The sequence below is a fragment of the Lynx canadensis genome, chromosome A2 (genome assembly GCF_007474595.2).
Source record: "Lynx canadensis isolate LIC74 chromosome A2, mLynCan4.pri.v2, whole genome shotgun sequence".
NCBI classification, from domain to species: Eukaryota; Metazoa; Chordata; class Mammalia; order Carnivora; family Felidae; genus Lynx; species Lynx canadensis.
In genome coordinates this window covers 30,069,258-30,084,132 of record NC_044304.2, presented here as the reverse complement: position 1 = coordinate 30,084,132, position 14,875 = coordinate 30,069,258, and the positions used below count along the sequence as shown (strand labels likewise).

At 43.8% G+C, this 14,875-nt stretch overlaps 1 protein-coding gene across 11 annotated transcripts in view; it reads left to right on the top strand.

Annotated features, from left to right (window-relative positions):
* CADPS (calcium dependent secretion activator) overlaps nucleotides 1–14,875 on the top strand; it is a 476,722-nt gene that overhangs the window by 292,293 nt on the left and 169,554 nt on the right. For all 11 annotated transcript variants that reach the window (XM_030307156.1, XM_030307157.1, XM_030307154.1 and 8 more), the window contains exon 9: nucleotides 9,742–9,808. In XM_030307156.1, coding sequence (XP_030163016.1) covers nucleotides 9,742–9,808 — 67 coding nt within the window. The remainder of the gene's footprint in view (nucleotides 1–9,741; nucleotides 9,809–14,875) is intronic.

Here is a 14,875-nt window from a genome sequence, read left to right as displayed (position 1 = left end):
GAGTGAGCAAGGGAAAGAGAGAGAGAGAGAGAGAGAGAGAGAGAGAGAGAGAGAAATGAGGAGGGTAGGACAGACTGAAGAGAGAGACAACAAAAATATGATTGGATGTATCTGTCCTCAAAAGTTCAGTTTTTTATTTTTTTTTTTATTTATTTATTTTTTTTTTAATTTTTTTTTTCAACGGTTTTTTATTTATTTTTGGGACAGAGAGAGACAGAGCATGAACGGGGGAGGGGCAGAGAGAGAGGGAGACACAGAATCGGAAACAGGCTCCAGGCTCCGAGCCATTAGCCCAGAGCCCGACGCGGGGCTCGAACTCACGGACCGTGAGATCGTGACCTGGCTGAAGTCGGACGCTTAACCGGCTGCGCCACCCAGGCGCCCCAAAAGTTCAGTTTTTTAAAAAAAACTTCCTTGTAGGATCAGCAGCTCACCCCACCTAGTATGGAGTTTCACAAGCACTCCCTTATTTAATTCCCACAGCAAACTTTACATACCAAGTAATTTCCCCAGGGGACACACTCCCATCTCCCACATTCTCTTCATTTACGCTGCTGGGAACTGAACTAACTGATTTGAATTCAGTAATTTTTTTTTCTTTTGGTTCATTTGTAAAATTATTGAGACATCTCAAGCTATCTTGACCCTGCAGATGACAGAAGAAATATGTAACTCAACTTCTGACAGTTTCCACAGCTATTTCGTGTTTCTAGACTCCCATGTAAAAATTACCCATCTGCCAGGAAATATACTAGGAAAGCCTAAAGTAGCCCTGAAAAGTAGGCAATAGCTTTCTTAACAACACTGCCAGAGACCCATTGTGGCCTAAACCAGGGGTGGACAAAATTAGTTCCACAAGAGATGACCCAAGGAAATTAAAAGAATTTCTTATGGACTACAATTTTTTTTCATTTAAACTTAAAAAAGCGTTCTCGAGCCCCATTGTGTAGGGAAGGAAAGAAATATCAGAATAGTGTTACAGCTTAAAGAATGGTAGAGAGAAAGGAATTTTCAAGAAGCATGGCTGAGGTTATAAATTTTATCTACTTTAATGTTTATTAAAACATAAAAGGAAAAATCAGAATTACTGTAAATTAGTCCTTGTTGGTAGACTGGGACATTCAGAATAACTTTCCTTATTGAGCAGAAAAATGTTAGTGAGAAAGTCAACACTATTTTGGGGCCTTAAGACCTGAGTATCTGGGCCTATTTGACAATAAGCAGCTCCTCAGAGAGTTATTTTTCATATTTTACATCCATATGGTGTTTTCAAGTTCAGCAAGTGCATTCACACGCATGTTCTCATTTCTTCCCTGAAACAGCCTCACAAGGACTACGTATCATTATCCTCCCATCTTAATAAATGGCCTCTCCCTTCACCCAGTTGCTCGGACCATGAATCTTGGGGTCATCTTTGACATTTCTCTTTCACTTTCACCCCCTCATGTCATCCATCAGCAAATTCTATTCACTGTACCTTTGAAAGAAATCCAGAGTTCAGCCTCTCCTCACCACCACCATATCACCATTTGGATCCAAGCCTTGAACCCTTAACTCCCTCACTTGTGCCTTTACTGATTAAGCAGCCCCCCTCCTGCTGTCCTTCCTTCCCTGTAGTCTGTCTCCCAACATGAAGCCGGAGTAATTTTTTTAACACACAAGTCAGATCCTGCCACTCAAATGCTGGAAAACCTCCAATGATTCCCCATCTCACAGTCAAAGCCAGTGTTGTTACCATGGCTACGAGGCCCTATCTGATAAAAACTCCACTACCTATATGACCTTGATCACGCTTCCAGCCACAATGGCCTCCTTGCTCCTCCCCACCTCCACGTGCACCCCCACCCCAGGGCCCTTGGCCCCACCTTTCCCTTGGATGCCTTTTGCCTTGGATGCCTCTTCTCCCCCACCCAACTTTCCACCTGGTTCACCCTGATTTCTGCATGTCTGTGTGCCATGTCAGAATGCCTGGCCCACCTGTGTCTTCTCTCTTTCTTACTCTGCTTTATTTTCAGCAGAGCACTCATCATCAACTCACACATCACATATTTCTTTGTTTATTAGTTTGTCGTCTCTCTTCCCCATTAGACTCTGAGTTCCTTGTCATCAGGGACCTTTGTCTCCCTTGTTCAAAGTAGCTATTACAGGGCCTACCAGGTAGTAAAAGCCCAATAAATTAATCTAGTTGTTGCATAAATGAGTAAGTGAATGAATGAATTCCCACTTTACATATATGGGAAACAGACATGGGGGTGGTGAACAGTCCTGCCCAAGTGAGAGTAAGCATTAGAGCTGTGTCTAGAATTACATTATTCCTTCTGGTTCGACCTTAAATGGAGGACCCAAACTTGAATGAAATAGAGAGCTCCCCTGATTCCACCTTGGTTTCATTCAATGAACTGCCGTGCCCCAACCCGGAGTAATTTACAGCAAATCTGATTTTCCTGTTATGCTTTAACAGAACTTGCAAGGGATACAGTTTATATGTCTCAGCCATGCTTCTTAAAATCCCCGTTCCTCTTCCATTTTCTTAGCTGTGCTGTTGCTTTAGACATCTTGTTCTTCCAACTATCACATTCCTCTCTCTTCCCTGTAAGTCTCCAAGACACTGCTCAGATTGGCGTAGACTCTCAAACGACTGCCATGACTGACCTAATTAAATATTTCTAGGGTCCCATTTTATCTCCTTCGTTGGCTTATTTTCTGTAAATGCCGATTAAATCAAGTTGGCTGATAGTGTTGTTGAAATCGTCTAAATACTTCCTGATTTTCTATCAATTATTGAGAGAGAAGTATTGTAATCTGTGACTATAATTGTGGATTTGTTTGTTTCATCTTACAATTCTGTCCATGTTTGTCTCATTTATTTTGAAGCTCTAGTATGAGACGCATAAACATTTAAGGTTATTGTAACTTCTTGATTAATTGACCCCTTTATTATTATGAACTATTCTTTATCCCTCGTAATATTCTTTGCCCTGAAATTTACTTTGTGTGACAGTAGTACAGCCCCCCCCCCCAGCTTTTTAAAAGACTAATGTTAGCATCGTAAATCTTTTCCATCCTTTTATTTTTAATTTATGCCATTAGAGTCAAAGTGCATTTCTTGTACGCAGCATGGATTTGACTCTAGCTTTTTGAAATCAATCTGAAGATCTCTGCCTTTGAATTGGGATATTTAGCCTATTTGTATTTATTGTGATTATTGATATAGTTAGGTTTAAATTAAATTGCTGTTTGTTGGGACACCTGGGTGGCTCAGTTGGTAAAGTGTCTGTCCTTGGCTCAGGTTATCATCTTGTGGTTCATGGGTTTGAGCCCGCATTGGCTTCTGTGCCGACAGCTGGGAGCCTGGAGCCTGCTTCGGATTCTGTGTCTCCATCTCTCTCTCCTCCTCCCCCACTCGTGTGTGCGCACACTCACTCTCTCTCAAAAATAAACATACACTAAAAAAATTGCTATTTGTCATCTTGCTTTTTTTCTGTTTGTTCTCTCTGATCTTTGTTCCTTTTTCCTCTTTTTTCTTTTTTTCCTTTTTTTTTTCTTTGCCTTCTTTTGGACTAACTGAATATTTTTATGATTCTGTTTTATGTTCTTTGTTGTATTATTGTCTGTAAATGCCAATTACTTAGGATATAATTAGGATATAATCCTTGGCAGTAACCACTTACTAGCTGTAGGCAAGTTGCTTAACCTCTGTGGACCTCATTTTGCTCAGCATAAAGTCACGATAGTTTTGCCTCATAAGGTTGTGAGAAATTAAATGAGTTACTACATGTAAAGCATTTAGAACAGGGTCTGATACCTGGTAAGGGCTACAGCTGTGGAACAGCTGGTGGTGGAGGTTATTCTTACCAGTGTTTGCTATCATTCATTTATGGTGCTTCTCCCCAGTCCATGCATCTTCCTGCTGGGCTGTGGCAAGAAGCCTCAGGCATCTGGAGTCTTTGCACCCTCCGTGCTCTCACTCACTCTCCAAGGAAGGGAGAGATGCCTCCAGAAAGAATCTTGGTTTTGTCTTAATGTGACTTCTCTTCTTTTTTTTTTTTTTCAATTTTTTAACATTTATTTATTTTTGAGACAGAGAGAGAGACAGAGAGACAGAGCACAAAGGGGGGAGGGGTGGAGAGAAGGAGACACAGAATCTGAAGCAGGCTCCAGGCTCCGAGCTGTCAGCCCAGAGCCTGACGCGGGGCTCAGACTCACCGGCTGTGAGATCATGACCTGAGCCGAAGTCGGACGCATAATTTCTGGCTCCACAGCCCGCCAAACTGAAACCTCAACCTATCCTTGGTCTCCATGTCCCTCTCGGCCATCCTTACCCCTTCGTAAGGGGTCCAGGGGCAAGTGATTCCGGCCGAGGTCCTGAGGGGAGCCTGTACTCTTCTCCCTGCCCTGGCTGCTCCTCCCCAGGCATCCTGGGAGAAGACATACAGTAAAACATTTCCCCATGAATAGCTATGGATCACCCACCATGTGTACACCTAGTGCTAAGCCCAGGGGATGTTTAATAAATAGAACTGAGTTACTAATTCATCGACACTCACAAGCATCAGAGGAAGGAAGACCGTCCCGTTTTTCATACAAGTGACAAGTTACAAGCATCACCATGGGTGCTGCCCTGCCAAGTAGTCCCAAGACCCAGGGATGCTGGAGCCAGGGGGCCATGGAAGACCCAAGAGTATCTTTCTCTTTCCTCTGTTTTGTCGTTTGTAGTTCACTCTGGCCTCTCATAGAATGAAACTGACAGGGACGTCTTTCTACTAAGACTACTATTTCTACTAGGGTCACTGCTACTACTAAGGATAATGACAAGCCACAATATTACCTAATGTCACTGAGCACTTACTATGCGCCAGTCTGTGCTAAGCACTCACCGTGCATGGTCCCCATCAGCCCCCACAGCAACTTGGCACACTGTCCCCATGTTACAGCCGAGGAAACGGAGGCACAGGCAGCTAAGCCAAAGGGCACTTGGTGGCAGGGTTCAAACTCCCACACAGGTGTTTCCACCCCGAGTCTGAGATACAACCACCAGGCTAAACTTTGGCTCCCGACTCTGGAACGCTGATTTATTTGTAAATCCAGATTGCCACCATCCCGATGGCCCGAAGAGAGAGTCGAGGGCCACTAATGCCCATGCAGATAGATCTGTCTGTAGTGTGAGGAGCTTGAGGGGAAGGCCACCGGTGCATCTGCAATGACAGAACTCCCATCTGCTACAGGTACTTTGCGTCCTGTCTCCTGAGCGCGTTTCAGCCTAAGAGAATACAGAGCCGGAGCTGACTAGACAGAAATGATACAGTGCAGCCCTCAGTTTTTCTCGGTTTTGACACCTTCTGGTATGTGCCAAATTAGCAATAAATTCTGAGGAAAACCTCCGAGGGAAAGCCCCTCCTTCACGCAAACCAACTGATACTTTGCAAAGGAGGATTGTTGATTTTTTCTCCGATCCCACTCAGCTTTCCCATTCAGAAGGCTTTCACTGGAAAAGTCCGATTGGAATAGCAATTCGTGTTCTCATGTCAGGAAAGAAACAAAAGCTCGTGGGGGTGCCTGGGTGGCTCAGTCCGATAAGCAGCTGATTCTTGATTTCGGCTCAGGTCATGATCTCAAGATTTGTGAGTTCGAGCCCCACGTCAGGCTCTGCGCTGACAGTGCGGACCCTGCTTGGAATTCTCTCCCTCTCATCTCCTCTGCCCCTCCCCCCTATTTATTTACACAGAAATAAATTCTCTGTATTTCTCTGTCTCTCTCTGTCTCAAAATAAATAAAGAAACTTAAAAAAAATTTAAAAAAAAGAAAAAAAAAAGAAACCTAAGTCCTTCATCTAAAATGGAACAAAGAATAGTGCAGTGAAAAGGGTACTCTAGAACCAGACTATTCCGGGTTTCAGTTCTGGCTGTTCCGTTCACCAGCTGTGGAATCCTGAGCTGGTTACTTGGAGTGCAGATCCCTCACCTGTAAAATAGGAATAATAATGTAATGAAGTACCTAACCATAAGCATGTACTTTGTGTCGGGTCCGTGCACCAAGGCGACACGGCTCCAGACTCCAGGCCTTACCCCCTCCGGGTAGGTACAGTAAATTTGAGTAAAGTGCCTGAGACAGCACAGCATACTAGTAAAACTTCATCAAGCAGTAGCTAGTATTTTATTATGCTTCAGTGGGAGTTACATTCTGTGGCTTTTAGTGAATTCCTTTTCCTGCTTTCATTTCCATCAACTAAAATGATAAGTTTCAACGGCACCTGGGTGGCTCAGTAGGTTGAGCGTCCGACTTCGGCTCACGTCATGATCTCATGGTTCGTGGGTTTAAGCCCCGCGTCGGGCTCTGTGCTGACAGCTCGGAGCCGGGAGCCTGCTTCGGATTCTTTGTCTCCCTCTCTGCCCCTCCCCTGCTCACACTCCGTCTCGCTCTCTCTTTCTCTCAAAAGTAAATAAACATTAAAAAAAAAAAGTGTTAAAAAAATTACAAACTTCGAATGTAGTGTCGGTGTTAACTGTTCTGAATTTCTTTATGTGAGTTCAAGTAAAGGGGAAAAAGAAAATGGGTAGTAGCTGCCAGATATAATTCCAGAAAAGTAGGAGACTGTTATAACCTTGCCAGTCATTACTACAAATACAAATGTTTTCACCCACTTTCTTCATATGATTTTCATTTCATCTGTTTTCCTATGTCCATATGTCCGAGGAGATTTCTTTTCACATATTTAGCTATTATTTACTACTAGTAATGGTACACTTTGCTCTGTACACAGAGATAGTTTATAATAAGGCTGACATTTATTGTGTATCTACTTTCTGCTGTGCCTCGTGCTCCTATTTCACAAGAATCCTCTCATTTAATCCCCACAACAACCCTTCAGGAGAAGAACCATTCCCTTTTCCAGGGCACCAGACAGTTAAGCGCCTTGCCCAGCATCTCAGAGTAACCATCATAATGAGAACCGAAAGACAATAATGCTAACATGTACGGGCCAGTGAACCCTCTTCCTCTTTAGCCCTGGCCACACCTCCTTTTGATGTCAATGTCTGCCATGAATATGTGAATATATTATTTTGAGAAGGTTGAGAGCACTGGCCAGGACAGTGGATGGCGGCTGGGGGGGAATCAAATCAACAGTGGAGCTGACCATGTTGGCCTCAGGGCTGATGTACTTACCAGCCATCTAACCACTGCCATGGCCTCAGTCCTGGTCCAGGCACCATGCTATCTCTTGCCCCTGGACCACTGCCACCAGGTCCTTGCTGATCTCCCTGCCTTCTCTCTCGCCCCCTTCATCCACAGTGCCTTCTCCATCCAGCAGCCCCTGGAACCATCTTAAACAGCCATATGATCATGTCTCTGCCCTGGTCAAAACCCTTCCATCGCTTCCTATCCTGATTTATAATGAGTGTATTAACAATCTGACTTAGCCATTAAAAAGGTCACTCTCTCTGCTGTGTAGTGCGTGGAGTGTGGGCAAGAGTGAAGCAGGGAGACCGGTTAGGACACAGCCTGTTGCTGTGGCCCAGGTGGACATCTTGGAGGCTTGACTGGGGAGCAGCAGTGGGGATGGAAACAGTTGAGATATATTTTGGATGGAAAACCCAAAGAACTTGGTGATGGGTTGCATGTCTTTATGCAGTGTTTTAAAACCTCATCGGAAACATTTACAAAGGTTGCTCTAGTTTCCCAAGATCATGGCCTTCCAAACCCATTGAAATAGAACAAATATATACTGACCTCCTACTACATATCAAGAACCATCCTAGGAATTTAAAAAACACAACAAAGTTCTGTGCTAGGAATTTAGAAATAAGAATTTAGAAAGAAGGAATAAGGTTCCTTCCCTCAAAGAGCTCACAATCCAGTAGGAACAATAAATATAAAGACAAATTATAGTAGTGTAATCATTGTAACAGAGGAGCCATCCACAAGGCCCAGGGGGGGGTGATGACATCAAGGTAGGGATTTAAACTTAGGAAGAATGTGAGTTTGAACATAAGGAGCTGAGAGTAGACAATTCCAGGCTGTGAAGCACGTGCAAAATTACACAAGTGTGAAACTTCCTGGTGTGGTCAGGGATTACGGGTAATGTAATGTGCAGACGCTGAGTGTAGACAGTCGAGCAGGGCCAGAGAATGAACAGGTTTTCAGGCCAGGTCAAGATGCTGGATTTTATCTCTATAGGCTACAGTTTCCCTGAGTGGATTTATATCACTGATGGCACACACAATCATCTTAGTGATGTACAGACAAGCGTATGTTCGTTAAATGTTTACGTATGTGTTTTCATGTGAGCCACGTAATATATAAGTAGTGTATCAAGGCTATAATATAAAGTTTTCTTTCAAAATAAATGTATTTGTGTTAAATAAGTTAATTTAAAGGAAAATGCCAAGTAAACCATAGAATAGGTGGGCAGATACAGGATAGATCATGAAAGTGGAATGTGAGTGGCCAAAGTTTGAGGCTCCCTTCATGTAAACAAGGGAGACCCACCGAAGGAGTTTCATCAGGGAAAGGCGTGATAGCATCTGCAAATGGTGGGCCGCATCTCATGGCCAGGAGGGGGATGAAAATCATTCTGGGTGTCCTTGACACCCATTAAAAGTGTCCTCTACCACTGTCCACGGAAGCAAAGCTGTGGGCTGGGACTGAAATAGTGAGGGTGTGAGGGGTCGAGACTGAGCAGAGTGATGAACTTTGCAGGAAGTAAAAATCAGCTGCACTTGGCAATGAAGGAGTAAGGAGGAGGAAACAGAAGAACCCAGGGTGACTCCTGGGTTTCTGGCTTAAAGATCTGAGCACGTTTTGGCCACCAGCCAGTTCTCAGAGCCCCTGAAATTTGTCAAATGGTATAAATTTTAATTAGGTGCATTCTTCTTTATGTTCCAAAGCGGAAATTCTGTCTGATTCCAGGTGAAGTGAGTATTTGGAAGTTGTCCAGTTGATTTTTATAGCAGATAAAGCCAGTTTGGGAACTTGAGTATTTGAATGTTTTTGAGTATGACCAGATCTCTCCTCACCTGGTCCAGTAGAGTCTGAAAACCAGGGGCCTCACTTCCTCGATTAGTGCCAGTTTAGTGTGCGGCAATCCACAAGGCAAGAGGAGTAATTTGCGAATGAATTAGTAAGACCACTTGTAAAATCTCCAGATAGCTTTGAGTTATTCCTCTGTAATTCTTAACTCTCCTTTTATTTCACTTTTCTGTATCAAGATTAATTTCCATCAACAGAAGAGCATTTGGGGAAAGGGGAGAGGTATAGGGAGAACTTTCTATGTTGACGTGAAATTTCTTCCCTGTAATATACCTGCATTTGACAGAATTAGAGCAAAGGTGGGGGGTGGGGTGGGCGGCTCCTGGCTGAGCCTCGACATGAGGCATAGGGGCTGGTTGTAGGATTTAGCCTTCTTTTTTTTCTCTCGTGCAGCTTTGGCAGGAGTTTCCCTACCTAATAGACTTCCAGCACATACAAAAATTAAGTCTCAATGTAACATTTTCCAAGGTGCTTTCTGGAATCAATCAAAGAATATTAGTCAAGTGTGAGGAGGGGCCACAATTCCTTCTGGGAGTGCAAGTGAACTTTGGCTTGCTGTTCCTTATCCTCAGTCACACAGCGCCAAAATCTGTGTTCTTTTTCTGAGCCATGTGCATTTCCTCGTTTATGAGTACCAAGCTTCACGGTCAAGTGAATTAAACAGTGCAGTCGCTCAAGCATTAATGCAACTCTGGTCTTTTTCTTTTTCCTTAGGTATTTATGGGCCATCGGTAAGAATGTCTGGAAGAGATGGAAGAAGAGGTTTTTTGTATTGGTCCAGGTAACTCTTCAACTTTGTCTGTCTTAAGAGCCATCAGTATTAAAGATTTGGATTAAGGATTAAGATTAAGGATTAATTAATGGTTTTTATTTGAGGTATAACTTAGAGCGCACAGTGCTCAAGCAGTTAGCTTAATGGATTCTTACCCATTGTATAAGCATGTGACTACACTTCAGAGGGACATCGAAATTTCCGCTACCCACAGCACTCCCTTGTGTTGCTTTTCCCTATTTTTACATCACTTTAAAATTAGAAAAATTAAGGCATGCTCGTTATTTTAGAATCCTCGAATGCAGGAATACGTAAGATAAGTGGGAGAGGTGAGCTGCCCGTGACGCAGGGCCCCAGGGAGGAAGCAAGCGTGTGCCTGGTTGGGCCATTAGGAACACTGACATTGTTTTAGAAGAATGTGCTATTTCTAAAGATACCCATTACGAAAAAGAGTCGGAATTTACTTAGACTTTTGACATCTCTTTTACTGTTCGGTATGTTTGATTTTGAATTCCCTGGTGTTTGGAGGTGGGGGAGTATGCCACTCCCTTGATTCGTAGGGCTTCCAAAAGTCTTAACTGACCTCCTTTAACTATGTTTAAAAGTCTGGAATATATCTTTCCAGATATATATATATATATATATATATATATATATATAACCAAACTCCGTGTCATCCTACAGCTCGCTTTTTGTTTTTTTTAACATAAATCACTATAGACATTTTTCCACGTTTGCATAGATAGCTCTGGCTCACGTATCTGTAGAATTTTCCTTTTTGAAGGACTTGTGGGCTTCCCCAATTGGAACTATTATTAACCATGCAGCAAGGAACATCTATCTATATATAGATACAGATGTGGATGTAGATATTGGTATTAATAATACATGAGTAATGTATAAATAGTACCTTTGCTCTCTTGTCTATTTAAGAAAAAATGTCCAGAAATAGTGCTGCTTGTCCTTGATAATCTCCCCGCCCTTTTTAAAATTTGGTTCGTCTGCTTCTTGCGTCAGGATTTTTCAGTTTATAAGGGCACCTGCCATTGCCTCTTTTTAATTTGCGGTCTCCACCAGAGCATATACACTGTAATTTAATTTGCAAAAAAAAAAATTCATATATGCTGTATTCTGGAAGATGCCACAAAGCAAGGCAACTTGTGGTTTAGTGACTAAAAGTGTTCATGGGGTTACTATGTTCACTATAGGCGTTGACTAGTATTTAGAGCCATTCCAATTCTAAATCTTAACTATAAAGCAACTGCCTCTTAGGCCTGATGGCCTTGAAGGTTCTACCAACCCTGACCTTCTAAGATGTGACTTCCTGTAGACCTAGTCAAGTCTCTGCTGTGCTACTATGGCAAAATGCATCTCTCTGGCTATCAGCAAGAGGTCATTTTTACTTTTGTGGTTGCTATGGGGTAGAACAAAATCTTAGAATAAATTAGCCCAAGGAAAACTTTGGAATTGTGCCCAAACTCCTAAATAATCCATAGTTAGGCAAGGAGAATATTTCATCCTGAGATACATTTCTTCAAACTATCAACTGACCAGCATTTATTGAGCATCTTCTCTGTGTAGGGCACTTGGTAGGTCATAGAGAAGAACTATGAGGCCTGATCTTTCACTCCCAGAAGGGAATCTGTTAGAAGTGCTTTATATATGCAAATAGCAGAAACAGACCCAAGCTAATTAAGGTAATAATAACAGGATGTTGAAAAAGCTGAATGAGCCATCCTTACTACGACAGGACCCAGAGCAGTGCCAGAAATCCAGGTGGAGGGAACCCTGGCTGTGTCATCGATGTGGTCCTAAGACAAAGTCTGCTCTGAACATTTTCTACCCTTGTATCTCCAGTCAGTGGCCGAATATGAAAGAGAGATCAGTTCAGCTTGGGTCACACACCCAGCTCTTAGCAGGGGCAGGCCATGGCACTTTGATTTAACAGTCCCACTGGGCTGTCTCCGGTGCAAAACCAGAATGCCATGACCAGAAGGAGAAATGGATGCTAGGCAAGCAAAAACATCTGGTGTCCTCTCTAAAGAGAGGGCATTATAAATGGAGAGACAAAATGCACCAAAAAATACAGTGCAAGATTATGGACAGTTCTCCCCCATCCAGCGCTTCTCGCTGGGCAGAGCGGCCTTTCTTGGAATCACTTGTGAGGTTGCCCGGCCTTTCCCAGTAGATTATGTGCTGTCTCAGGGCTGGTTTGGTTTCCAATTTATCTTTGTGTCCTTCCCTCTTTCCCCCGCTACACACATACACATTGTCTAGCTCAGTACCTGGCATGGGCATCCAGGACATGTTTGGTGGAATAAAGAAGGAAAAGAAAGAGAGAGAAGAAGGACCTAGGCTAGGCTTCAAGTGGTTCTGAGAAAGGAAAGATCAAACGGCCTGGAGAGTGGCCGGTGACAACTTCCCAGAGGCAGCGGGACAGGTGGCCCTCTCACCATGATACACAATCTCCCCTCCTCCTCTGAGCTATTGGTCCACTGGACACATGACTTTTCTCTGAAAATCTTTGAAATGATGACATACTTAGGAGAAATAGCTGACCTCTCGCTTTGCAAGCGATTTCAGAGGGAAAAAGACTCTTCAGGAAAAAAAACAGGAGGAAATGTGCCCAAAATATCAGTGAAGCCTGTCTGTACAATATGTACTGAACTGAAAAGGAGAGAATGATTGTGTTAGGCGGTATAACTGGAACACAGACATCTCGGGGCCTTCACGCTGAGCTTTCTACCACGAGAAGATATGAATCGCACAGTCGCTAAAAGCCAAGTTCCGCTCTCACATGTGAAAATCAGCAGAGGACATACATAGCCCATGTAAAGTTCCACATCTTTCCTGGACAGCTGAAGAGAACACTTTCGGGATTTCAATAGGTTTCACTTACACATGATTCCCATAACTTTCAAGAGCCATTGAGGTGCGTTGGGGACGTCGATCGTCCAAACGTAACCTTCAGTTTCAACTTAAATCAGATTCCTCCCTTAACAACCTCTGTGGCCAACACAGGTGACATGACAGCCCACTGTCACAGAGCCCTGTTCACGACAACAATGTCTAAAAGCAGTTTGATCCTACCTAGAAAATATTGCATTGTCTTTGGATTCTTCCTACTTTTTCTCCTCCATTGTCTAAGTGACCACATTTGCAAGTGTTTTATCACAATGATAACCCAAAAGCTCACCCCCTTTGAAACAACCCCAGTGCCACCATAGTGGCAGGTCTGGCCCAGTTCAAGGGAAGCAAAATCTCTGAGGCTGCTGGAAGAGAAGGATGATGGGACGAGTAGTAACAATCAGCACCCAAGAGCTGCATGCCATGTTGATTTCAGTCACAGGTATAAACGATCACCAGTTTCTTTTTAGCCACCAAACCTTGCCATCGAAACTCAAAATGCAGAAGGGAAACCAGGAGAACCCACTCTGGCCAAATGTGGGGATGGGTGAAGGAGCTGGGGAGGGAAGCAGATTCCCCTCAGCCTGCCCCCCACTCCCCAGGCAGCCTTGGAACAAGCTTCAAGGACATCAGCGTGCAAACCACACATAGGAAGTATATGCTACTCGAGTGACTTACTGAATATTTCTTCCTTTCTACTCATGTTAGGTCTCGGGAAGTATTTTTACAGAGAGTTTGTAATACATGATTCCCAACACAAATATGAATTCCATTAAATTTAATTTCAAGGAAAACAGTGCGGAAAACCTAAGAGGAAGAGAACCCACCCAACACCAGTCTCCTCAGAATCCTCTCCCCTCCCACCCCCAACTCTCCTCCCCACCCCCCACCCCATCACACACACAGACAAGCACATAGAGTCTACATTTTTGTCTGTAATGAAGAACTATTAAAATTCGCCCTAAATGAGATTTCCTTTTAGTGTTACTACTTTGGGGGAACCAAAAGATAGATTGTAAATGGACTTCCTACTAGCCAGAGACAAAAGGTATCCTCAGAGGGCTTCTGTACCAAAGCAGTGATTCCCATTTTTAAGGACTGAGACTAAAATCAGGATGGATGTGGCTGGACGCTGCCCCCAACCTGGGGAGTTCTGTGCCACAGACTTAAGTCTTCCTATGCAATGAGATGGTGTTCTCCAGTACAGGCCTGGACCACCGGCTCTGGGTACTATTTAAAATCCACATCCCAGAGCTCCTGGGTGGCTCAGTAGGTTAAGCATCTGACTACGGCTCAGGTCATGATCTCACCATTCATGAGTTCAAGTCCTGTATCAGGCTCTGCACTGATTGCTCAGAGCCTGGATCCTGCTTCGAATTCTGTGCTCTCTTCTCTCTCTGATCCTTCCCCGCTCATGCTCTGTCTCTCTCTCTCTCAAAAATAAATAAACATTAAAAAATAAAATCCACATCCCAAGTGCCATCCAGAAGGTTCTGATTCAGTAGGTCTGGCATAAGACTGGGGAACCTGTGTGTTACAAGCACACCAGGAGATACCGTTGCTGGTTGCCCAGAGACTACCTTTAAAGAATTATTGCCTCAGTGGCCGTTGTCCTTTTTCAACGTTTATTTATTTTTGGGACAGAGAGAGACAGAGCATGAACGGGGGAGGGGCAGAGAGAGAGGGAGACACAGAATCGGAAACAGGCTCCAGGCTCTGAGCCATCAGCCCAGAGCCCGACGCGGGGCTCGAACTCCCGGACCGCGAGATCGTGACCTGGCTGAAGTCGGACGCTTAACCGACTGCGCCACCCAGGCGCCCCGCCGTTGTCCTTTTTAAAGCAAAGGCTTCTGGGGTGCCTGGGTGGCTTAGTCGGTTAAACGTCCAGCTTCAGCTCAGGTCATGATCTCACAGCTCATAGGTTTGAGCCCCACATTGGGCTCTGTGCTGACAGCTCAGAGCCTGGAGCCTGCTTCACCTTCTGTGTCTCCCTCCCTCTCTGTCCCTCCCCCACTTGCACTCTGTCTCTCTCAAAAATAAATAAACATTTAAAAACTTAAATAAATAAATAAACAAACAAACAAATAAAAAGCAAAAGCTGCCGTCCCCTTTAGACCACACCATCTCAGAGTTTATGCCCCCATGGAGTTGAGCATCAGAATATCGATA